Genomic DNA, 26,810 nt, shown 5'->3' with positions numbered 1-26,810 from the left:
TATAATTGAATTTGGACCCAATATGTGTGGAGGAATGTTTGGATCACTGACTGGGCCCTGGCCCAGATAGAGCCTGGGGCAGCTAGGGGCCACCACTCATACCCCCATGTAAAGCCCAAGATGTTCCACTTGATGACATAAGGTTGCCCGAATACAGAACTCCTGATTTATTTGCGTTTTACTTCAAAGATATTTTATATGAATAAATGTTTTTTCCAAGCAAAAAATTAATCTCTGAATCTTTGTGGAAATGCAGCCTGCGTGAAATGCCAAGCAGATCTCTGCACATTGTTTTCCTCCCACACCGTCCAGACCGGCTGATGTTAATGGAAATTTGACAGTAAAGTCTTGTCCAACAGTGGCGTTACTAATAAAGCAGCGCTTCTCCGTCTGCATTAGTGGGTGTAACCTGAGAAGAGTCACTCACAGGAGCCAATTGGGTTCTTTTCAAGATGGAGACAACATGGTGGATTAGTGAAACTGACCCTACTGTTTTAAGGTCGAGGTGTCAATAATCTCACACTTTGGATTTAATCCTTCTAAAAACAGATTATCCGGAGAAGTGCATGTTAAAAATCGGTTTGACTCCACAGCGTAGACTTCTCCGGCCTGCTAGTTTGAAAGGTTTCGTTAAGCGCGCTACTTAACAAGGGCAACATTGTCCGAGGATCATGAGGAGGAGTATTTCCGTCTCCCCGATTGACTAAATATGAGGATGGCTCGCTACAACGCAATTAGCTGTAAACACATTTGGACAGATCTTGCTCGGGTCTGTGATGTCTCCCCAGCAGCAGTTCCCTCGCCAGCGGCTTGAGAAACCTCGGACATGTTTGGCGTGATGCGTCACAGACAGACTCGTCACTCGCTCTCCAGAACAAAGACAACTTTAATTCTCTTTTCATACAAAATATTTAATAAATATGACTTTCAAAAATATATTGCCAGATCAACACATAATTCTCAAGTTCATAACACAAAGTCAAAAATAGAACAAAAATGTTGCCATGATCTCAAAGGGAAATGAGATAAAACATGTTTGTCTTTAAGAGCCTCATTTTTTTTACATTTTTTTTTCTAAAGGAAACTAATTTGCTCGGAAACAAAGACTCGCAGAGCAAGGCCGTGTATTTGATCAGATTCTGCAGTGTTCCCATCGCCCCCTACGGTTCAAGTACTCCCCGCCTAGCTGGTGATTTTACGCTGACTCAAGTAGATGGGAATTCTGGTGTGTCATATTGTTGCGACTTGCAAGTTGATGGATTTTGACAGCCTTTGAAATATGCCAATGGGTTAAACTAAAGCCGCTGAAGTTTTTTTTTTTGGTTCCCTTAAGTATTTATCCATTAGTGGCAAGCAATATGTCTGCCACCAAGTCCGTTCCATGAAGCAGCCGCGCTCTTTTGTTGTCCTAACCTCACTTGCCTTCAGTCAAGGTCCTGGCAACAATTAATGAAATGTCAAACGTGTGGAAAAACAAAAAAGGGGGGTTTCAGGCCAAAAGGGCCTATCCTTTGTCTTTAAAAAGAAATTCTTAGAAATTTGGCTTTTATAGAATGCGTTGAAAAATTAAGTCATTGAAAGAACTGGTAGGCTTCCACAGGTATCAAAACCTTCAAACTAGACAGAACATATAAATAAAAAGGAATGATATCTTAAGGCTCTTGATTATTAAGTTAATAAATCAAATATACACAATGATTAATACAAAAATTTACATATCTACATGTTCTAAATCGACATAAATTCTTCATATTGGCAGCAACTGCTGACATTGAACCCTGCCCTCCCACACCTCCCACCTCCCCCCCCCCCCCCAACAAAATAAAAATAAATAATAAAGTTGATCTTTTTTTCTCATTTGACAGTTGCTGAAGTCTAAAAGCTGAAAAGGCACTTTCTCCAAACAGAACTAGAGAGAATTCAAACACATACTAAAAATAATTAGCTCTAGCGTTGAACACGTCGGGTAGTTTTAGTCATTGTACAACAATTACACCAGGAGCCCTTTCCATGTGTCCACTAAATAAAACAACTAAATAAAAAGAGAAATGAAATGCAGAGGAGGACACTTTTGCAACTAGTTCTACAGTGAAATGTATACCAGTGCCTTGTGTTTCCAGCCAACCAAAGCAACTGTCACTGCCAGTGTAAGCCAGCTTGTCAAAACTTAAATTAACACGGGGAATATCTGAAAATACTGTGGGGTCACGACTGACACGACAGTTTGCTAACTACACATGCCAAAGCTCCCCCGTTTCACCCACCACCGGGGTGTGAAGGCATAAGGCTTGGTTGCACAGCAACGCAGCTGTCTGCTATACAATGTAGTCCATCCTGTTTATGCTGTTGGCTGTCTCCAAGTCTCTGTTGTCCTGTTTATTAGTCCAATTAGGGTGTTTGGATGTGGAGTTGGGATTGGAGACAGGCGTCTTCTCGTCCCTCTCCACCAGTGTGTATGCTGGCTGTTTGGCGAAGCGGCCCTTCTGTAAGTGCCTCTCCTTGTCGTCCTCATCCCCCTCCGGATGATTTGTCCTTATTTTGGCAATGATGGAGTTCTTGTTTTCGTAGTCTTTGATGGCCACCGTGAGGCCCACGTGCTTCTCTATAGGGTTTTTGATCTGGTTGAGCTGCTCTCGCACGTTGTTGGTCGTGTTGTCTTCGGAGCTGGCGGCCGACGGCCCGTTGTGGTTGCTCTGTTTCCGCCGCCGGCGCATGCACCACAGGAAGATGGAGACCAGCGCGAGGACCCAGATGACGATGAAGACGGAGCTGAGGAGCGGCACTAGGTAGTCTAAAGGAAGAATAGGAGACAAACACAGATATGAGACGCAACAAATATAAAAAAAAACCAATGAAAACAATTAATTCCCAGCCAAACAATACTCATAAAAAAGTACTATTATATCAGTATGTCAAGCTCGCTAAATTATTTGCATGCTTTTGCCAGTGCAACCTCTGAGCCCTGAACATTTGGCTGAGGCGACAGCCTGCTGTCACAGTGTGTGATGAATGGCGGACACATGCAGCACGAGCCAATCTAAAGCCAGGTAGCCAAGTGGCTCCGCTTTTTCCATCCTTTTTAAGCTCCATGACAACCGTCATGAGACAGCAGATTGGGCGGCCCCGAATGATGCCGGAGTTATATTTTTCACACACGCAAGTCTGTCTTTGGTGCTCCACATGGCTGTCATATTCAGGGCATGTCTCTGACTAATCTGACCTTCTGAAAAATAAGCGGAATCCTCCCACCCACTGCGTCTGTCTGGGAAACTTCACAGACAACAATCCCAGCTTGAAAGCAGTCCATACCAGTTTTGTTGGAGCTTGGCACGCGCACTTCCACGATGGCGGCGATGATGGTGTTGTTCCCGTTGCGTTTGCTAACCAGGTCGATTATCCGGTCTGTGATCTCTTTAATGGGGCTCCGGTCCAAACAATGATCCTCCGTAGACTAGAAGTGCCAAGAAGAAAGTGAGTTTTGAAATCTGTTGGTTTAGGTTCAACTTCTCCATCTTGTTTGCCAAATCGTGTTTACTCGCCATCTACTGACACAAAACAACCCAGCCTAAATCCACCAAATATCCCATTAGAGTATGTCTTAATGCTGCAGGCTATAAATCAACGGGGATTTTGTTTTAGTATGCATGAACAGAGGCGGACAAACATATGGCAGACTGGGAGTGGGAGGAGGTACTTACGATGCAGACGTGGATTTCGTTGCTGGCTGAGAATGAGGGGTCACAGGTTATGGACACAGAATGCTCGGAGGAGAAATTCTTCACTACGTACAAGCGCCTCAGCTGCTTACACACATCCTCCACAGTCAAGCTCTGGAATACAGAAGAAGAAATGAAGCAAATGTTAACGCACATGGAAAAAAATAGACGGCAATCAAGAAGAAAAAGGAAGAGTGAGGCCTGCATTTTGGCAGGAGGGTCAACATGGTTGGGATCCACCTCATTTAGATTAAAGACCACAGGCTCATATGCTTGTCACAATCTGCTGTCATGCTTGTTAAGCAACTGGCGAGTGATGATCCTATGTGGTGACAGAGTCGCCAGTGGTCCTGTTTAGCTCAAATCCATATGATCCTGAAATTAATCTTGCAGTGCGGTCGGGTTAAGAGGGGATTGGCAGGAAGTTGTGAACGCCGGAGTCTTAGGAAGACGAAACTTGGACGCAGACAACAAAAAACAGGCAAAAGCAGAAAAAAATAAAAATATCCCCACATTTTTCCCCTCCTGGAACACATTTAAATACATGACTGAATTGTTCCGAGTTCTTAAGACTTGAAACCCTTTTGCCCAGGAGGGATGGTCGAGCACTTCTGAATACCTGATCTTTCACAGTTTGCTGCTCCCATTCATTTCAGAGGGGTGGCGGGGGAGCGGCATGAAAAACGACCCCAAAACTCTTTAATTCAATCTCTCCCTCCCTGGTGCCTAGGTAACTCACTTGAGGCATGGTCTCCTTGTTGAAGGTGAAGGTGATGTTGGCGCAGCTGTTGTCCTGGTAACTGGAGCTGGGGTGGCATTTGGTGGGACGCGGGGGAGGGTTGGAGCGCCAGCACTCTCCGAGGCCGAGGCAGGGCTTCACAAAGCAGTGGCTCTCCCTGATGGGGATGCAGCTCTGGCCTGAAGGACACCCACCCCGGCCTTTGGCACCCAGGTGGCACGACGTAGGGCCACACCACATCTAGAGAGGAAAAACATGACAGGGCAAACAATGTTAAATAATGCAGACTTCTTTCAATTAAAATAGACATTTTACAACTAGAGCTGAAGCAGGTCAGTTTCAACACTTTGGTTTTGGGCTGGGTTTTAAATCTCTGGTGTTCAGACTGTAAACAGATGTAATCTGTAATCATGGCACCAGTTTTCCCAGTCAAGGATAATAGCAACTCTCTCTATTGTCACCCATATAAAAACACATGATCTCCCCCCGTCAGCAAAAGCCCAGTAAAACCCATCTATCATAGAGTTCCCGTGTGGGACTATGTTTAACATGGTAGCCAGTGCCTTACAGCCCAAGATCATTTTCACCCCACGATGCGTGTTCTTCCTGAGGGGAGCCGTATCAGTGAGGAGCCTTTGTTCATCTGGTGGGCAGACGGGCATGATAATGATAGCAATACTTCAATCGTCACGCAGGGAGCATTGGGCGATTCTGAGCCGTCACCTGACACGTATTTACCACAGTGCCATTGTGTTTCTCTTCAAAACAAACTGCATCATCTCGATAGAATTTGACACTCCCAAGCCAACTCCTCCCTGTGACAGAGTGTTGTTGTGACCCGACTTTGCCCTACCTGAGAGATAATCAGGTCTGAGACGCACCCGCCATTTGAGTTTGACCATTTATTGCACGGCTCTCCACAGCAATCCTCCCATTAGTGAACCATGACATCATGCTTTACAGCTGCAACTGTTCTTACACCTACATGTAGTGGACAGTGTGTGTTTAGACAAACCTTTGTGCACACGACTTTCCCATTCAAGCAGTGGCAAGTGTTGCAGTCTTCATCCCATTTGAGTCCATCTGGGGTGACTTGTCCATTGACAGAGCAAGGTTTCCGTGTCACTGTGTTGAATAAAACCACATCATTAGAAATAAAATAAAACATATATAGGAGACGGTGTGCTTGTAATGTAGATTTGTCCCTCATCTAGTGAAGACTTCTACCTTCTTGACAGTGAGGTCCAGTCCGGTCTGATGGACACAGGCAGCGATATCCGTTGATCTCGTCCACACAGGATGAGCCAAATGCACATGGAGAGGACTGGCACTCATTAATATCTGTCACAGGGGAGGAGAGCGAGAGGTAAGACATGGCTCCTTTTTGGAATAGAGCGTACAGCCAGACGACACAAATATTGGGTCGAGCAGTCGGCACGCAAATCTAATTCCGAGGCTAAATTCACTGGAGGTCATGTGTCATTTGAACAGTACATACACATACATGGCAGTTAATATAAAAAAAAGCAAACATGCTTTAAATCAGTCCTGGACGGGTTGTTTTTTGCCCCATGCAGCTTTATTAAAAGGCAGCATCATTAGCAGGTATGCAGGAGCTAAAGGCTGGACTTAGCAGAACAAAGGGGTTTGCAATGGGAAAGAATGTGGCCATCTGAAAGCCTTTAAGAGGGAAAACAATCTGTGTAATCAGTGTCAGAGAGCATTGCTGATTAGCTGTTGGCCCGCTAAGCCCGTTTCCCCCGGGGACAGCAGCAGGGCCCGGTGGAGTGACACCAAAATGGTTCGGCCTGGCCCGCAGCCCAATGCACAGATAATTGGCTGGCTAGACCCTCCATTTGGAGCGACTGCGATGGTCCCGCGGCCCGGGCCTGCTCTTACTTACGGCTCAAACGGGGATCAGGGAGGAGTGGGAAGCAGGGTTAATACTTACTGATGCGACAGTCTGGACCTGCGAAGCCTGGTGCACACTCGCAGCGGTACCAGTTATCTCCGTCCACGCAGGTTCCGCTGTTGTAGCTGCAGCGAAGAAAGGACGTGAGAGGTCAGTTCGTACATCAGGAAACCCCAGGCTTGTTTCATCCCCCACTTTCTTTTTATATCCACTTATAACAATTTTAAAAGGATATTAAGGCTATCAGACTGGTTGCCTTAATTTGACACGTGGGCATGCGTTTGGGTGTGAGCTCCACTGGTATGTGGTTAGATAATAAGTGGTTCACAAAAGAGCGTTAAGCTGACTGCATCCCAGGATTGACAGGAAAGGGTGCACGCCTGGTTCTCAGCATTGATGTGGCAAAAGAAAAAAGCCTGCAGGTGAGCATCTACAACACAGAGGAGCACCCCGTTTACATTCGTTTAAAATCTCCAGGAAATATTTGGCTTCCACTTACCATGGGTGGGGACTACAGTCGTTGGTATCTGAGAGAGAGAAAAAGTAAATGGAGAAAGGAAGGGAAAAGAAAAAATTAGTGAGTGTGTTGTTGTTATTTTTGTTTTTCCCTCAATGTGCAAAAGAGCATGTCTGAGCTTGTGTGTGCAAAGGCGTGTTGGGCCGGTCGGGCCTGGACTACGCTCCGCCCGATTGTTCTGCCTTTATTAACAACACGGAGCAAACAGGCGAGTCGACTCTTACGCTCAAAAATGAGTTCCAGCTTCCCCCCGTAACACCTCCACACCCAGATTCCCATCACGGCTGTTTCTCCCTCCCTTACAAAAAAAGTCGGGGGAATTTATGTTTTGGAGCGCATGCATACAAGGGCAGGGATCCCAGAGAAATGGAGGAGGGCTGTAGAACAAGCAGACATGTCACTGTTTGGACAGGAATGCAACAGCGAGAGGGCAGAGACGGGTGTGTGTTGTACGAGGAGGGGGAGACACATCTGTCTCCACTTTCCTGAACCCTTTCTCCGCCCCCCTCCCTTTTCTCCTATCGTGGCCAGGGAGAGTGGAATAAGAAAAGAAAAAAGAAAAAAAAAAAAAAGTACAGATGGGACGGGAGAGTCTGACTTAATTAGATGCAGGACTTCACCTCTGCACTAGGTAGCAGGAGGTTTGTCTTCATTTAGGAGTAACAACTGGCCACCCTTTATCCCATCCACAATTCAAGGAGCACTTACTCTGGGTGCATGTGGGACCCTCCCAGCCTTCTTTGCAGACGCAGGTAAACGACTCCCCCGACACCACACAGGTACCTCCATTCTCACACGGGTTTGGAAGACAACTTGAGTTTTTGGCTGAGAGAGGGAGAAAAGAAGACAAAAGTGTAGTTCTGTCAGTTTTTTCCCCCCAATTTAAAAAAAGAAGATTATCTGTCAAATCAGTGCTCCTTAACCTCAAAGGAAACTGCTAGTGGTTTGGCTTTTTTCTGTCGGGTTTCCGTTTTCTCTGAGGGAATCTGCATTCCACGACTTTGAAGTGTATTTGTCAGTGCAATCAGGCGTTTTAAGCGGATATCTGTCGGCACTCACGGGAGAGGGAGCGTTGACAGAGTGAAGGGATAAAAACTGTTTGTGCACCTCGCAGATCTGACAGGTCTGATTAATATCCGAGAGGGAGCTCTCCCACAACGTAATCCTGTGTGTGCGCGTTGGTGTGCGAGTGAATTTTACAATTTTACGCTGTGACTCACCTATATTACACGTGGTACCCTCCCACCCTGGGGAACACTTGCACTGGAACGTGTCGCCCTCATCGTGGCAGGTGCCTCCGTTGTTACATGTGGCTTCATCGCACTGACTTTCGCCTGGAGGGAGCATTAAAAATCTGGATTTGCATGACTTGCTAAAACACACACGCACACACACACACACACTGCATAGACGATTTGGTAATTATATAAAAGCCATGAGTGAATACCATGAGCCTGCACAGACAGACTACACGGGTGTGGAAACAAAACAAAAAAACAAAAACAAGAAGTGTTCTTACGGGAGTGGCACGTCTTTCCCTTCCAGCCATTTTTGCATTCGCAAAAGAAATCAGTCACCAGGTCTCGACATGTTCCTCCATTATGACAGGGGTTGGTGCTGCAGTCATCAATGTCTGGTGGAGACGTGGGATTGTGGAATGATTTATGGGCGGCATATCAAACACATCGTCACACTTTTTATGTGGAAACATGTGTTACTCTGTCCCATGAGGGAGGTGTGGGTGTGTTTTTGAGGTCACAAGACAGGCAGTCCTACTCACTGATCTCGCAGTGGTCGCCCTCCCAACCGTCACCGCAGATGCACTGGTACACGTTGACTTTGTCGATGCAGGTGCCTCCGTTGCGGCATGGGTTACTCTCACAGTCGTTGATGTCTGTGTGGAAGAGGAGACAACTGTGAGATTGAGAGTTTTCGCAGTTGTGTATCCTATATTGTGTCGGTGTGTATTAGAAGTGTGACCGTACTCTCGTGGCAGTAGGTGCCTCTGAAGCCTTCCTGGCACTCGCAGCTGAACTGGCCTCCAGCCTGGCTCCGGCAGCGGCCGTGAGGTCCACACACATTTGACGAAATGTAACGCTCTCCTCCCGGCGTGCTGTTGGATGCCACTGCAACTGTGCAGCTGTCAATCACTACGGAGAGAAAAAAACATCAGCAGGTGAAACAATCGACAAACCTTGTTTGAACAAACAACCCACAAAAGTGAAAAGGAGGAATGGAATTTTGTTTATCGCCGATATTCAGTGAGCGTAACGGTCTGCTAGTCTCTACAGGTGACGACGCCAAAAAGTTGTTGAAAAAATATAAACCCATCCCATGAGAAAAAAAAACGTATTAGTGTAAGAATGTGAAAAAAAAGAAAAGAATGATACGAGAAGCAACGTTAAGCCATTATGCTTTCATAAGCAATTCAGAGTGATCTTTTTCACTCTGCACTGAAATCCCTTCCTTTCCCCCTGTCCGATCAGGTTAGGGGAGCGGGGTGAAGTTCCTCCCCTGTAATCACTTCATTCTTGCCAAGAGCATAGAGAATCTCACCGTCTGGTATCTGACTCCGTGGTTGGTCCACTCACTTAATTACACACACACAAAAAAATGTGCATATTCGTTGAGGGGGAAAAAAAGAAGAAGTAGCCCACCAAGTCATTACAGAGAACACACACAGTGCTATCAGCCTTTTGCCAGATTTTCAGGGGAACTCAGAGGAGGGGAGAATCATTGGAAAAGCTTTGCTGAGGAGATTGAAGAGGGGTGGGGGGGCATTCATCAAGGGAGCAACACTCAAAAAGAAAAACCTGCTCACCTTGGCCAAGAAAAGTCAGCTCACTAAACTAAAATATGGGTATCACCCTCATGGGAAAAATGTGGGCAAAGTGTTCAGGCAAATGGTGAAGCCCTGGCCTTATTCAGCATTTTACTACAGCCCGCTACGCAGATCACCTTACTAAAGCGTTCTGGAAAAAGGACAGAGAGAAAAAAAACGTGTGGCTGTTGCAGGCAGCCGACGTACCTTTGCACGTGGTGATGCGACAGTGGTCTTTGAGGTGGGAGCAGTTTTTGCCTTCGTAGTCCTCCGTGCAAGCGCAGAAGTAGTCTGTGGCCAGGTTGAAGCAGGGCGCTCCATTCTGACACGGGTTGGGGGAGCAGTAATCGATATCCAGCTAGGGCAGAAATGTATTGAAGAGAGAGTTGTGAACCTGATAGCCGACATGATTTCTGCAACACCGAGCAGAAGCAAAACCCGCAGCATCCTCCCTATAGGCCGTGCCAGGAAACAACACACGCACAGCACTCGAAGGAAGGGGGAAAACGAGGCAGAGACCTAGGAGCCGTCCTCCGAGTCTGGGCTCCAGCACTGAGGAATGTATCCCGCTGCAGCCAGGAGCAGCTTCAACAAAGCACTCCCTTTCAAAAAGAAAGGAGGACTGTGGAACAACAGCCATTTAAGAGGGTGGGGCAGGAAAACTTTACAACAAACCGAAAGACACAGCAATGCTAGCAGAAAGGGAGGCGGTGGTGGTGGTGGGAGGTGAGTAGTGTCTCACCTGGCAGAGATTTCCTGAAAAGCCAGCCAGGCACAGGCACTGGAAGCCGTTCACCTCGTCCTGACAGCGGCCGTCGTTCAGGCAAGGCGCACTCGCACACTCGTCGATGTCCCTCTCGCAGTGATCGCCGGCGAAGCCAGGGGGGCACGTGCACCGATAGCCGTTCACCAAGTCCTGGGAGATAAAGGAACCGAGGTTAACCGCATGCCGTCGCAGATTTGATGAACTGCTTTGACAGGGTGGAGTCCAAACAATAACTGTCAAACCAGAGAACAAAAATGGAGGGGGAGGGCCGCGCCATCTTTGGAGGGACACCATCACGGCGCCGCAATTATTTCAACACATTTTCCTGGCACGGGCTCAACACAATAATGTTTATGGTAATTCAATCTAGTGTGGTCAAGGAACTTGTGTGTCCCTCCCTTAGAAACCCCTCTGAACCCACTCCCCTCAGATTTGATTTCAGAGAGAAATTCCACTGTTGTTTTGCAGAGAACAGTTTACAGCAGCTATTTATACAGCCACTGTCAATGTCCCGGGCTTCGACAAGAAGAGACAATAAAAGAAACAAACAAGCTGGCAAACAGCGCAGCCGAGCCAGATAAAGCCAGATAGGTTTTTGACCCAACACGTACCTTGCAAGTTCCCCCATTCTGGCACTGGTCCTTGCAGTCGTTTATATCTGCACGGGAAAGCAAATAGGAGGATTAATTCTGAACAGCTTGACTGAATAGTCTTTGAAAACAAGCCAGTGCTTTATGTTTCCCATGATAGAGGCCTTTAAAAACATTGTCAGATAGAGAGTTGGATAATCAGTTGCAACACAGAATATTGAGCAATCCCGTCTGCTGCCAAGTGAAACTAGTCCTGGGTTTGTCGCCATAGTCACACAAAGGACTAATAATGATATGGCAGATTTATTTACACGGCAGGAAACTGCTGCACTTGTCCAACTGTTTGCTTTACGCGTTCACATTACAGCTTGTAATCCAACCTGTACCCAATGAACAGAAATATAATAAAAAGAGCAGGTGTCCCGCTCCGCAGCTGCAGCCGACAGCCTTCAACTCACTGATGTCGCAGTTCTGCCCCGTCCAACCGGGGACACACTCGCAGAAGTATCCACCAATCAGGTTGCGGCACGAGTTGGCATTGACGCACGGCTTGCTTTCGCATTCGTTGGCATCTAGAGAGGAAGAGAAGGGGGTTAGTCCCATTTGCATGTGCGGTTGGCAGGTGTCACATGGCGAAAAGAGGAAAAGAGGCCCGAGTGGCTCACCTATCAGACACGTCTTCCCAGTCCACTGGGAAGGACAGTGACATTTGAAACCATTCACCAGATCCTGGCAGGTACCGCCGTGGTTGCATGGGTTCGGCGAGCAGTCGTCAACATCTAAGCAGAAGAAGTCAATTCTGGTTATCAATATGTTCTTCTCCATGGGGGAGGCACCGACACGCAATGTGTGCAGGTCGAGTGCGGTCTTACTGATGGTGCAGGAGGGGCCGCTCCAGCCCGGCGCACACTGACATTCGTAGCCTTGACTGGTTTCTGAACAGCTCCCTCCGTTGGAGCACGGATTGGACAGACAGGCATGTTCGGCTAGAAAGAGAAACACACTGAGTGAGTCTCTGTACAAAAAGGAAAAAAAAATCCACTCTTGGATACTCGTTTTGTTGATTTACGACGCTTAATTTGTGATTTTATCCTTTCTGGCTGATAATCTAGTTTTAAGATTGATGCGTTTCTGATCTTATCGTTGCCATGAGAACGTTTTACTGTCATGTGTTCTGCATTTGCCTTATTCACAAGAAAAACAAATCAGATGCAAAAATGCATTTCAGCTACTGACTCCCATTCCTGGAAAACCACACCCGTCTGCCCGGGACGTCTGTCAGTGGATCAAACACAGAGTTGAGCTTCCCTCACCAGTCACCTACTCCTCCCCCATCTCACTCTCATTACCCGCCAGGCATACCGCACCACCAGGAAATCATCTTTCATGCCAAGTTGACTTGACCAACGCACCGTGAGTTCCCTCTGACTCCCCGCCATTCTTCTTCTGAGAGGCGGCAAGATGAGAGACTAGCGGGAGGCCGAGCGGGATGGGGGGGGGGGGGGGGGGGGGGGGGGAGCGTCCTCTGCCCGCGAGTTTCTCCTTTCTGGACGAGTTAGGGATGAGTGGGTCTCAAATGAATCAAAAATTAATGATTCACTCTGGAAATAACTAGGTGGTTGGAGGCGATCAGTGTGCCGTGGGGAGAGGATGCAATGCTTCACTCTGGGGCCTCTGTGTTACAATAGTCTGACGTATCCTCTGGTCTGAAGACCTCCTGTTACGAAGGGCACGGTTTCCTGACATCTCTGCAGTTAAGCTGTCAGCACCCCGCAAGGCTCAGATTTAATGAGGAAAAAACCATCATCTCCATGGTAAGTGTTTGCAGCAGCTGAACCTTAGCACCACACCCATCTGTCTGGAGTGCATGAGGAGCGGAGGGATGACCAGCCACTGAAGATCAAACCGGTGGATTACCTGACTTGGGGGCCACTCACACTGGAGTGGAAACAAGATTATTGCAGAGTTACCACCTCCTCTGATTACAAACTCAGGGCACCTCTGACCTTTTGTCTGTAAGCTCAGGAAGCCCAGAACCTACCCACTTATTATAACTCCAAGCATGAGTTTGAGACCCCACGAGATTACATCTTGTATGTTGGCATTAGGTTCCACTTAAAAAATAAACAAATACAAAAAAGGGAAGTTCTGATAATCTTGGAGTCTTTATTTTGTTTGTCATATTGCCCTAGCTAAATCTTATTTTGCCAAACAAAATGTAAGAAGCCTTAAAGGGGCAGTCAGGCGATTTAGTTCAGCACAAACAATGTTCGACAGGATATTTCGATTTTTTTTGTCCCTTTTATTCAACCTCATTTCTCATAATGCAACTTGATCGCATCTTTTATTTGACCCCTATGTTAATTTAAACGATATTTTCTCAGACTTCAGAAAGCAGGCCACAGGGTTACAGAAGACATTCAACTATTTTCACAAGCTAAAACACTGTACCTCTAAAACCAGTGGGGTGCCTTTGAAATTGGCTTGCAATATGTGGCAAGAAAAAAAGACAGCAGAAATGTACCTTGCAGAAAATCACAGACACTCACCTCTCTCACAGTTGGCTCCGGAGTAGCCCTCAACGCAGGTACACTGGTACTTGTCGGGTCCGGTGTTGATGCATGTCCCTGCATTCAGGCACGGCTGGTGAGTGCCACAGTAGTTCAGATCTGAAAGGAGCAGTTTGGTACAGCGTTTAGTTTGGTCACAACACGGGTCGCTCCTGCAATGACTGCAACTGAAGTAAGAGATAAGAATGAACCTTTATCGCAAAGATGGCCGCCCCAGTTGGTGTCGCACAGGCACTGCCAGGGCTCCACACAGGTGCCATGTACACAGCCAGGGTGGGGGATGCACTTGTCACAGTACTGGCCCTGCCAGCCATACAGACACCTGCAAGACACAGACAGCCATGCTCGTTAGCCGCAGAAGTGGGACATCAAATAAATAAAAAATAAAAAAAATCAGCCCAAATACACACACATGCCACAGCAATACATGCGTAACATTAAGAGAAAATAATCACAACAAGGTCAAATAATCCCTGTGGTATCTGAAAATTGCTAATATCTTGATCTTCTGTTCATTCCAAATTCCTTTCACAAGTAATACAGCAATAATCTGAATTTAATGAACGACACATTAGCATATATACAGCATGGAGCAAACAAAGAGCCACTATTCTTGCCCTCACAAACAACAACTGGGCTAAGTTTAAAAAAAACAAAAAAAAACACACAATTTAAATCATTACGTAGCGGGCTGTTTATGCAACAGCTTTTAAAACAATACTCGGGGACAGGGAAAGTACAGGGAAGTATTTAGCATTCTACCAAACAGCGGAAAAAAAGAAGAAAACACTCAATTACAGCTCCAATGGGACCTGGAGCGGCCAGGCGCTCCCTTTAACAACACTGTGCCTGTGGCTTGGCAGTCCCTCTCATGGAGGAGTGTTACACTGCTGCTCATCCTGGTTCCCACGAGTCAGGAGTCAGGCTTGTGCCCCCAGGGCCCCCGAGGAGGGGAGCGTCAGCTGGCTGACCGCTGCGATGTCCAGGGCCACAATTACGCTGATAACGCAGACCTTTTTCTCCCTGGGCTCCATAATTAGGACGGGCAATCCAGCCCGACTGATAAAGTCCGCTCTTTAAAGAGTGGCGAGGTGGCGATACAGTGGCCGCTGTGGAGCCCGCGACAGGAAACGGTGTCCCTCTTGGGGGCTGATTAGCCCCGAGAAACGGACGGACTGTAAAAATAAACGTGGCGCTTAAGTAAACCTCGGCCTGTGATTAAAGGGGCTATTCTTAAAAGTGTGCTAATCCTCTCCATGAGAAGCGGAGCAGGATTCCCCCAGCAGGATCCTGAATCATTGTACAGTTATTACACAGCCAAATTACTGGAGAATGTGACATAACGCATAAAGATTTTAACCCTGGACATGGAAACAGACCACTTTTCAGAATCTGTGTGTTGTGGCTCTGCAGCCAACACTTTAAAACCATTTTTTCCCCCCCATCTAATCTTGGTCCACGGGTGCACCGTTATTGCTCCATTAGAAACAAAAAAAGCTGTGGTTATCACGAAAGATTCTAGACTGAAAGAAAATCCTGTGGCAGCGTCATTCGCGGTGCCACTGCCGACATCAAGATAGTGACAACGAGGCTGCCCTCGCCTGCAGCCACCGTTGCTACGCACGGCTGTTGTTAAACACACCAGCCCAACGATGGGAACCTGCTCGCTCACTACGACAGCAGTAGAGCTTGCTTGGAGAGTTTGTTGGCAGAGTGCACATAAACAGAGTTAAACCCAGAGCTTTAAATATGGCCACACCTGTGCAGAGACTAAAGCAATTCAAGCTCCATTCCTGCCAGTGGCCACGCAAGCACTTACAAGAAACCTGATGAAGTCAAGAGCTTGGGAAAAACAACAACGCCGCCGCGGCAGAAAAGGAGCAAACCTGATCGTCCCTGCGCTTGATTTATTCAAATCAGACAACTGAGAAAGCAGCCAATGCCTGAGCTGTGGGAAGAGCGGGGCAGTGCAGGGCCTCCTCCAGGATGGAGGAGGAGATACAACGGTTACTGCACACAATGCCCCAGCCCTGATATCCATCTGTGCCCGGCTTTTCCTCTGGCTGTGTGCATAAACAGCGTTAGGAAGCCATTAGCTACACAAACAATACACTTTAAGGTTCATCCGAACGTTACATGCGATTAGGCTGATAACGCTTGCCTCATTAGAGGGGAAACACATTTCCAACATGGAGCCTTGGCAGTGGCGCCGCTCCCTTTTCTCAGACTTGCAGCTCCGGTCCAAAACCTCACAAGAGATTTACAAGCAGCTCAGCCGGCATCTCTCCTAAAACCCTCGTCCTGATGTCTGATACCGTCTCTTGGCCAGAAAACCGAGCACATACAGGGAAAGAGCCACGCCATGACAGAACTGGTGCTTGAAAGCAACCCCTGCTATCGGAATGATCCCCACCACAGGCCTCTGGCACCACACGCCATGCTAAGTAAAAGCACTTGAGCAAACCATGTTTGACATTTTACATTTTACATTGGAAGAGTTTAGTAGCATCATCGACAGCAGACTAATAAATCATATGGCCACTTACTTGCATCCACCTGGCTCCTTACATGATCCATGTTCAGTGCTGCAGCCTTGTCGACATATAGCTGGAGGAGGAGGAAGAATAATTAGCACTGCTATATTAGAACTTTCTTAGCACATTTTAATTATAGCAATAAAAAGGAAAATTACTACCGGCTATGACAGTTTAGCCTGCGAGAACGAAGACTGCTGTCGACAAACAACCACGTCCCGTCAAACATTTAATATTTAATCGACTACTGCCAATTTCCTGGAAACACAAGTTTTATTCCTGGTCATGCAGGCATTGATAATCTTTATCTGAATGGAAAAGCAAGAGAAAAATGCTGCGAGGAGTTCAGAAACAAAGCCTTCCATTCAATTCAAATCCTGCAGCAGACAGTGTATCGGCATGAATCACAGATTACAGTCTGTCTGCTAGTTTTAGAAGACTCATTTATAATGGCAAACACTGGTAAGTCTCGAGCTGCTGCCTTGATCAGAGTTTCCATTTTGCAGTGATGTCACGCAGGGCTTACCTGTGTTGCAGTCAGGTCCGGACCAGCCTTCCAGACAGGTCTTGTTTCCATTGTAGTCGCACGTGTAATGCCCGAAGAACTCATCCCTGGGCCGACAAAACTTGTTGCAGCCGAAGCCGTAATAGTGCTCGTCACAGCTGACCCGGATCTGGTACTCAAACTGGGCCACGGGGCCGTTGTGAGTCAGCTTCTGCCAATGCGGGCTGGGGTTGATCATGCCGGAATGAGAGGCTTTCTCTATCAACCTCCCATCTGTGCCTGAAACATACATTATTAACATGATCAACGTCACAAAATGCATGTTTTCCCCTAAACTATGTCAGGGTTCATTGGATGTTTTAGTCAGAGAGAGAGTAGCGGAGCGCAGCGTCGTACGCTACACATCAGTGATCATATAGTGGGAACCCAAAAATGCCACAGAAATGTGGACACCAATTGCAGAAGATCTCTCAGAAAGCAGATTATATGTAATCAAAGCAACTAGAGAAGAAATAAAGTGCAAGGAGGAAATGCAGAAGAAAAAAAAGAAAAGGCTGCCTGTAATGAGCACTCTTAACTGCTTTTTTTCTCACGCTCACTTTCCAACTCTCACTGGTTGGTTTCTAATTCTCAGGTTTACAGCTCGAGGATATTACCGGTCTCAGATGCTGCTCAGCCGAGGACAGAACCGCAGCCGCCATCAATTACAGCGGGAGGACACCGATGCCACGGTCACAGCTAGGAAGCCTGCCAGTGTGCCATCAGCACTTTTTCCCCCCTTCTTTTTCAAAACATACATTCTTGTCTTAACAGCAGTCAAAAAGAACTTGAGTCAACTGTTTTTCGCACAATTACAAGTATCCATCTATACTTCAGACGGGGAGCAAAGGCCCAGCCTCGGTTATGATTGTGCAACACTAAAGGAGACTTAAACACACAGACCTAGACCCAGAAACCTATTTCCATGTCAAACATGAAGAGGTCACGGCTCTGTCAAACGGGCAAGGACTGACCTGGGAGTCGAGGGCAGTAATGAGCTTCACACACAGAGCAAACATGCGCAGCCCAGCCTCCAGCCACGACACTGCATACAAACAAACATACATACACACACACATACATACATACATACATGCCCTGTGCATTAGCACCACTCATTCACATGAAGCACTCGCTACTTGACATCTGAATCTTCCACCTGGGAGAGAATGAAAAATATGTTAAAGCAGTTATTTACTGCCCTCACATGAGCAGAGGTGGCTGACCGCTGGGTGGATTGCTCCCCTGTGCAGTATGATGCAATGAAGCGGAGGGGATGACCTGCTGTCATTTATTTACTGTGCTGTGTATAAGGGGGTCGGCCGTACTGAAATCACAGTGCCCGGTAACATTTCGCAGTGGTCTGGAATCCAGAGCTCAACTGCTGACGTGCCGTGTCAGGAGTAGCACATCCTTACTACCTGCTGCCTAAACATGAATCAAAGCCATTTCATAAAGCTGAGAGAGGTCCTGCTCAAGCATCAAATTAATTTCATAGAGAAAAATCATAATTTTCAAACACTGGAGAGATAGGATAGCGAGAGAGATTTACAGTACAAATCTAAAAATCAAGCTTTTAAATTGTTATTAGGAACCCGTTGGCATCCAAACAGCAGTCAGGATAGTCACAACTGTGAAGCTACCCGAGCAGAGAGCTAGCCTGGTGGAGCTCAGAGGGGCTTAACCAGCATTGACTGTGTACATTCAGGGGGCTTTTCACACCAATGCTCTAATAGCTCTCTGGGGAGCGGCAAATACAGCAGAAAAGACCGAAACCCTGTTGACCTCAAACGGACCTGCATAAACAAGGATGGGATAGGGCCCTCCCTCAGCAGGAATCACCACGCCGTCGCCAATCTGACCGCCAACCAGCAGGAATATCCCAGCATAGTTGACTGAAGAAACCAAACCCAGCAACCCGCATGTTAACAACACGTTCTTCCCACGAACGTGGAAGGAACACCCACAGTCTCCGAGCAGTACATAACAAAAAATAAATAAAAAGGCCTTCCGCTCCGAGCTCAGTCGGCAGCCCACCTGTGCCAGAGGTAACTGTAACCTGCGGGACGGCCCAGCTCAGAGGCCTCCGCACCCCCCTCTCCACCCCCAGCATTGTGACTGCAGGCTAGGTGCAGTGCCAGGCCGGGCGGCCGGATGAACTCTAGGTTTCACGCTTCAGTGACGGTGAGACAGATCCCGACCCTGGCTGGCAGCACCTGCCATCAGCTAAATGAAAACATTTTCATAGGGGAGCAGCGTGGTACTCCTCCCCTCCTCCACCACTCCACTCTTCCTTCACTCTGTCTGCACTCCCCCCCCCTCCGTCTGCCCTGTCCCCGCTTCTTCTCCTTCCCCCTCGCTTCCCTGTCCTGCTCTCCCGCCTTACAGGCACCTGTCAACACACTGTCTGAACACCGACACACACGCACACCCAGTGGACCATGTGGAAGAGGGCAGGGGGTTCAGGAAGAATAAACTTCCTTTTCTGACCTTCAACATGACTCCTCCCAGACGTTGCCTTGAGGGAGGGTGAGAGAGAGAAGGGAGGGGGGACACACAGACAGAATAGAGAGAAGGAGGCAAGATGGAGATGTCAGACAAGGACAAAATACTCACCACTGGTTTCATTGTTTGAGTCCAAGGCTTCCACTATCAAAGTGTAGGACCTCTGAGGAAGACAATAAAAGATACACGGAGTGTTAGCCAAGAGCAGGATCATCAAGCAATAACTGCATCATAAAACAAATCCATAAACATTACAATTCAATGATAATGTGATAAATATTTCATAAAACGTATTGTGCAGAGAACCACAGAACAGTTAACAGCCTCTACTAAATGGAACCAGATTCCCAGTTAACATAAATCACATTGTGCATTTCTAATACTTTGCTAGTACATAAAGTGACTTTCAGCCCTAAAAGTCAGGTAGTCATGATGGTCTGGTTTTAACTAGACAAAGGGACGATCAGAATGATACTTTATAAACATATCATTTAATACTTCAAGACAAAAGGAACAATAAATTCCGAACTTTCGGGTTTCCCACAACCTCACCAGCCAATGAATTCTCGTCTCCCTGTCATTAAGAAACAGCGGGCCCAAGGACAGAAGCTTTTAACTTGTAACAATGGACCTGTTGATCTGATTAAGAGAGGATAAGCTTGCGGTGGTGCAGAGGTCTCTGCATCTCAACGATTAGTGGCAGTGGTCTGGTCTATCTGGACACCCACCCAGCAGGAGGGTGGCTGATGCAGCAAAAACAAGCCACATAACGCAGAGCTGCGCTGGACTAATGACTGGAAGAAGTAGAAAAAAAAAAGAAAAAAAAAAAGGCACATATGAAAGGTTGCTACAACCGGCAATGTAACATGCGGTGCTGAGAGAAATCCGTGGATGAGAAAGCACAAGGCCTGTTCTACTTTCCATTGTATATGGGATTTTCTATGTTATGCTAATTTAAAAAAAAAATAGTGCCATGTGCTATAAGTGGTAAATAAGCAAAACAAAGGGCTTAAGGATGCTGTATAGGCAAAGTCAAGACATAAAGAAAAATGAGACTGCTCTTGAGGCAGAAAGGCAGAGCGAGACTAAATGAGCGCTCCACTCTGGAGGGCCTGTCTTGATTTCAGCACTCCCAAAAACGCTTTGTCCGATTCAGGGTCGGTAGCGCTCACACCGATATCAGCTTACACGTCCGCGCTGCCCTGTGCCACAGCCATGAGGGAGCGGACAATGGGTCTGCAGGCGCGCATGACAGAGCCGGAGAGAAAGTATGCGACTGTGAGGAAATGGAATTCACTCGCCGGGCTCAAGCGTCCACTAGAAAACACCTACTTGCTACAGTCGCACACACGCTTGCCCCTAGCAGCGCGGCGTGGAGGCATTTCACAAACTCTGCATTGCCAGTGTGGCCCCCTCTGCTGCGATGACTTCATGATAAACAAACCTTGTTCGAAAGGAAACCCCTGTTCAATTCCCAGTGAAAGAGGAGGAGGTATGACTCACTCCTGGCCTGTTTCTCATGGCCGTACCTTTTTGTCAGACATTCAACTTTCCAGGAGACATTCGTGTCATCCAATGCCAGTTTTTCACTGCAATCAGGGCCGCTATTATTTGAGATACATTTCCCATCAGCAGCGCAGTCTTCACAGTACATCATCACCTGACACAGAGCTCTAATGAGTCAGTGGTGATGTGACTTCTACTCACTACTGCTACAATCCAACCTACAGCTAGTTATGTTAACACCAAGGACAAGCTACCTCATGTATCACACAAGCTTGAGTGTTAATTTCCCGTTAAGGGAGTCGTTTTTCCAGACAGTGCAACCGCACTTAAATGCATCATTGCCGGATCTGCACACCCACCTGCATGTCTTCATAGCATTTTGAAAAAATGTTTGAGGGTGGGGAAAATTTATGAGAGTGCCACCCAAAACAAATCCCATGCATGTGACACAGCACAGCGGGCGTGGTGGTGAGCTCATCCTAAAAACGGGAACTCAGATGCAACATCTCTGAAACCACGCACAATTGATATATTAGTCATTGTTGTGACATTAAAATATATGCAGTGACTACATTGAGGATTAAGGAAAGCTGAATAGAATTTGTGTTTGTTTGTGTACAGTTACATTAAGAGCAAATGCTCGTCTGCTACGCAACGAACTTCCCACCGTGTCCACGACTGATGGGGAAAAACATTCTCACTTTGTGGTAGATTGTTGTCTAGGAAAGAGGCATACAGTTAAATGCGTTATTGGCTCATTTCCTTAGAAAGGCAGGTCAGCCATAACATAAACACACCCAGATTGTTCACGATTTGGACTTGCCTCAACAGGTAAGCTATTGCATCATCATCACCCCAGACTGATCATGTATTAGTACCACATGAACCAGATTAAGGCCCACATACTAACATGCAAAAATAAAAACATAGTAGCCTTAGATAATGATTACCAATCAATTGTCACATCAAGTCTGCTACATCTGATAATCCACAGGCTTTGTATTTTAAAACATTAATGTCATCGTGGCTGGATCTAACAAGTAGCCCCGGCATCATTGGGATGTTTAGTACCAGACCAAATAACTGCTTCCAGAAAGTGAGATACTGCCCGACTCCTCATTCACTAACACTCCATAACTCTTTGGCGGTTATCAGCTGCCACTGCCAGGTTCACTTTTCCCAGGCTCCCAGCTGACTCACAACTTCTCTTTGAACTACAGCGCGCGCACACACACACACACACACACACACACACACACACACTAAGTGTGGCCATATGTCTTCTTATCTTTCATGGCCAAGCAGACACTGTCCGACAGACAAGTAACATACGCGATAAAGATCATTCCAGTTCCAATCACAACGACTTGCCAAAGAACACTACTGAATCCTGTCAGTAGGGGAATGTTTTCCCAACACACACACACACACACACAATTACAGGCCACTCATCCTGCCATCAGCTGAAAAAAGGGAGCCATCTGATGTACCATTACAAGGTATATTAACAAAATAAAAAGTGAGGCGATGGCTCACAGGCAAACGCCAAAGGTCTAAATGCAGGCAAAGCCCGACATATTAGACTGGTCTGGGACTACACTCACTCAGCACACAGGAAATGTAAACAGTCGAGTCAAAAGGGATGTGGACCTTCTGTATCAGTTTCCCTGAGTCAATCACTTCAATAGTATCAAACCGAGATCTACCCAATGATTGGGACTGGTAGGTAGCACACCCCTGTTTGCCATAAAACCCAGGCTTTGTCATAAAAAGACAACTCTCATGATCACCATCAAAGCCACTGGCTCCACTGATGCACAGGGAGGGAGGGAAGGAATGCATTGCTTGGCAAAATATTTTCATCATCACAACAAGAGCTGGAAAAAGAGCTGTACAATCAACAGCCTATTAAATAACGTGTAGGGGTACGTCAGCCCGGGGACACGACAGAACCTGAGGGAAGAATCTCACCACTAGCCAACGAAAAATACAAACATGGCAGGATCACAGAACATGAATCCCAAACTCACATCAAGTGTTGAACGAAACACGCAGCCAAGACATCCGTCTTTCGCAAGGGTCACTATTAACCATAGAGGGAAACGAAAGCACGGGAGATCCCAAATTACATTGTCGACGCATGTCACGACTTCCATACAGCGTGCAACAACTGTGATAAGCAGAAAAATGTCAAGCTTCAAGCTCATGGAGCGTCACGCACACGGCAAGTCCACCGGCGGGGTGAGAAAGGGAGAAAAAAAGAAAACTGAAAGAAAGCATACATTTCTTTTCCCTTGTTCGCGTGAGTAATTTGCACTTAACTGCCACATCAGAACACGCTATATAAAACAAACATGTCATTACCCCACAGCTGCCGTCAGCGCTTAGCCTCAAGGCCGAGCAGAGTTTTCTCTGCGACTCACCTGATCTGAGGCCGCTCCGAATCGCCAACGACTCGCTCACAGCGATGCCTATACCTACGTGCCTCAGGTCTGAGAGAGCACACCGGGGTAGATTTTAGTTGAAGATGGCGCCATTAAAAACTGTGGGCATAATTCAATCTGATTTATGCAGAATTAAGGGGCGCTGGATCAACTAGAGCTTGAGATGCAAGACAAGCGATTACTCAAGAAAGAAAAATAGTTGGTAAGCGAGCAGATCAGCGCTCATTAAAGTGCAATCTGACCTCTGAAGGATTCACCCAGTCCAATAAAGAAAGGTCTTCTCTCTCCTTTTATAGCGGCAACATTTGGGCAAATATGCTGAGGTAGCCACAGAGGCAAGGTCACAGTTTGCCTGAGAGCCAACTTCACCACTGCTGAGTCTACTACAACTGCTTCCTGTTGCTTGCCCCGCGCTGGCATTACAGCTGCATTGCCTCTATTATGCTCCGTAATCCTCACTGTAGTCACTGAGGGCACGCCATTGTCCCTGCTTGATACAGTGTGAGGGCCCTCACTTCTCTGTGGAATAAAAGCACGGAGCAGACATTGGTGACTCCATACAGGGCTCTAAATCAACGATGTACTAATGTAAAGATGTTCAGCTGACAGCATTTGGATGGATGGATGGATGCCTGGCTGTTGCCCTACCTGATCGGAGCACATGTGTGGAGCCTCATTAAGTGCAGCAGTTACTGTGGGTGGCAAGGTTAAAGCGATGAAATGCCTGGGATCCAACCGAGCGTGACTTAAACAAAGCCCTTGGCCTGGACAAGAGGCCAACTTCATACAGCTCATAAGAGAGGATGAAGGGGGGTAAAAAAAATTTAAAAAAACCTTCATGAACTCAGAGTACCCAACAACCCAAATGCACCACACCGCCATCTGTCCACAACAGCCAATCAACTGATGAAAAGGACAAAGAGTGATATCATACCTAACCTGACAATTGTTAATGTGCACTGAAGTAAAGCACTTGAAGTGAAGGATGAGAGAATCTAACGAGAGGCTGAAAACTCCTGTTTTCTACATTAGAGTTGTGTTAACTTTATTAATCTTGAAGTGAAGCGTCTTAATTGAGGACATTGTCATTTTCAACAAATTTCTCTGGATATATAACCCCCTGATTTTGGTATTCCCCATGAATCTCCTGCCCTTTAGGATGGGAACATCCTCTGCATGTAGGCCAGCCCATTTAGCACACATTTTGTCAATATGTCAGAAAAGAAATGAGCAAGCAGAATCCTAAAACTTGAAATGGCACCAGGTTTCATTTCAATGTCAACAAGTGCTGTTTTCAAGTAGGAACGATTTTCAACCAGAAAGATTAAACTAATCTGGCTCAGGGCGTTCATGCCAAGTTAGTGCTGCCATGGCGTGAAGAACAGAAACAGAAACTTTTGTCTTAAAAAAAAAAAAAAAAGGCGCCAGGGTCAAAGTAGAGAGGAAATAAAAAATACTGACCATATCAAATTGCACGCTACCCTGCTGAGAACATTGTTTTTACTGGCCATCAGATCATAGGTGGGGGGTGGGTAAACACACACACACACACACATCTAAATGATCGGCCCCACAGGTAACGCACATACTAATGTACAATCACACACGATCACCCAGTTCTTTCACTCATTCTGTACGTTTGAGGCCATCGCGGCCTGAAATTACAACAAGAACCTCCATCAAGATGGTGGTAAAAATAGGCCTTGATGTAATTGGAGACACAGAGAGACACACACACACACACACACACACAGACACACACACCCCTCTTCCATCAGTGGAGGAGTTTGCGGGCCAAGCTGTGGGGCCAGTCAGTCTGTGCACAGTCCTTTTTTTTCCACTACATCGAAATGTTCACCAGTATGGCAAATCATATCTCACAGAGCTACGACTCTCCCACAGGCCTGTCAGGGACATTTATTTACTCTACGAAGAAGAGCTGACACTTAAGGAAACCAGAAAGTTGGGTTTTGTATTATTATTTTTTTACTTAGGGAGTTACTGAAGTGTGCAACATGAGCAGCTGCCATGGAGGCAGAAGAGGAAATCTGGGAGAATGCAGCTCACCCACCTTTATATTTCTTGAACCAAGCCAGACAAGGGGAGGAATTATTTGCTAGGAGCATTGCAAAAGTAGTGTGCAACAGATTTATGGCGGAGGGAATTAACTAAAATCAATCTCTTGAAATATGGTATTGTTATTCTTAATGATGGCCGTCTAGTAGTATACATTTAACTGGAGGTCATAAATGACCCACTGCATTCTGAAAACATATTGATCCAACGCTTTAACACCCTAAACACTATTTAGATAGGACGGACTGGCCGGGTGGAGAAAAATACCTGCACCTGGTTAATTGGCGCAAATAATGAGCGGACCGGGGGGGGTCTTTTCTCAGAAGGATCATTCAAAGAGCTAACCACAAAAAGATCCACTTTCCGTGGAGTGGGAATGACTGACGGAGAATAATTGCGCATAACTGCCCTGCAAACAAACTTTTGTTTTTCTCGCACAGAAGAAGACGAGAAAAGAGAAGCGCGTCGGCTAACAGATTTTTTTTTTATTTTTTTAAATAGGTCTCCAACTCACCGGCCAGGCAAAACTGAAGGCCAAAACTATCCTGGATTTGTCATTCCTGACAGAGCTCTTGAAAGAAAATGTATTCCCTCCGAGGACGGGCGTAGATCCCATTCCGAAGCTGCAGGGCCCCGCAGCAGAAACCCTGGACTGGTATTCCTTCAGGCAAACTTTGAAAAACGTATCGCACTCGTCCCGTGTGCACTTTCTATCCGCCGTGCTCCGTGCGCCATCACAACACAGGCCGTTCAGCAGCTCTCCGTTCACATTGTGCATCGAGACGATTTGCAACTCGAATTGTCCGGATCCCTCTGACACCTGTTGAGGACAGAAGGGAGAATGCGATGGGAAACTTTGACCTCGTTATTTACAACAACACCACAAACAACAAAAACAAGCTGGCACACTAAACCTCTGCCGCACATTCTTTGCACTTGGCAGCAGGCTAACTGGACGCACTTTTTGCATGCGCATGGTTACATGTAATGTTAGCATAGCCGTGCACACGCATGCAATCAAAGTGCATCCAAACAGCGCCGCTGAGCCGCCCTCCTGCTCCTCAAGGAATCCACATACCTTCGCCAGAAAGCAGAGCAAAAAGGCAGCGACGACTGAGCCCCGTCTCAGAATCATGCCTCCGGACTGCTGTTGCCACTCGTTTGGTTACTGGTCGTCTGGCCGACACTCGGCACCAGAGCTCTCCTCTGGTTTAAACATGCACGAGAGGGGGAAAACAGCACTGTGTGTCAGCGGAGCGCAGGTTCCCGATTCATAGACGACCTCTTGCTCGTATGTCCCTCAAACTCTGCGAGCGCCTGCTCTTCCTCGGTATCCGACAGTTGAATAAAGTTTACAGAGGGACCATGCGGCAGCCGAGCCCACTGCTGACTAACTGACTGAGTGCTGGCCGGAGCTGGAGCTGGATACACAAGTTCAACTGGGAGGGAGTGTCTGCGCGGCCCCGGACTCTGAATATTCATGAGCAGGGCGCAGTGGCCCCGCCCCCTCTCGCGCTTAAGAGGAGGGTCGCGCACTCCGAAATTGACCGTAGGATCTCTTTGGCTGCGA

At 46.9% G+C, this 26,810-nt stretch overlaps 1 protein-coding gene across 1 annotated transcript; it reads right to left on the bottom strand.

The window, feature by feature from the left end:
* Positions 1–1,844: 1,844 nt before the first annotated feature.
* Positions 1,845–26,457, bottom strand: LOC306747001 (protein jagged-1b-like). Its single transcript, XM_079229991.1, has 26 exons — positions 26,319–26,457; positions 25,755–26,060; positions 19,326–19,377; positions 16,692–16,949; positions 16,178–16,238; positions 13,823–13,953; positions 13,611–13,730; positions 11,934–12,047; positions 11,727–11,840; positions 11,520–11,633; positions 11,083–11,129; positions 10,448–10,621; positions 9,913–10,063; positions 8,870–9,034; positions 8,665–8,778; positions 8,404–8,517; positions 8,105–8,218; positions 7,593–7,709; positions 6,867–6,894; positions 6,407–6,492; positions 5,683–5,796; positions 5,471–5,580; positions 4,456–4,695; positions 3,699–3,830; positions 3,310–3,451; positions 1,845–2,791 (listed from the first exon to the last, which is right to left on the bottom strand). The coding sequence occupies exons 1-26, from the start codon at positions 26,373–26,375 to the stop codon at positions 2,316–2,318; spliced, it is 3,651 nt and encodes a 1,216-aa protein (XP_079086117.1). The 5' UTR covers positions 26,376–26,457; the 3' UTR covers positions 1,845–2,315.
* Positions 26,458–26,810: the final 353 nt, after the last annotated feature.

This window comes from Taurulus bubalis (assembly GCF_910589615.1).
Source record: "Taurulus bubalis genome assembly, chromosome: 14".
Lineage (NCBI taxonomy): Eukaryota > Metazoa > Chordata > Actinopteri > Perciformes > Cottidae > Taurulus > Taurulus bubalis.
This window is presented reverse-complemented; position numbering and strand designations above follow the sequence as displayed.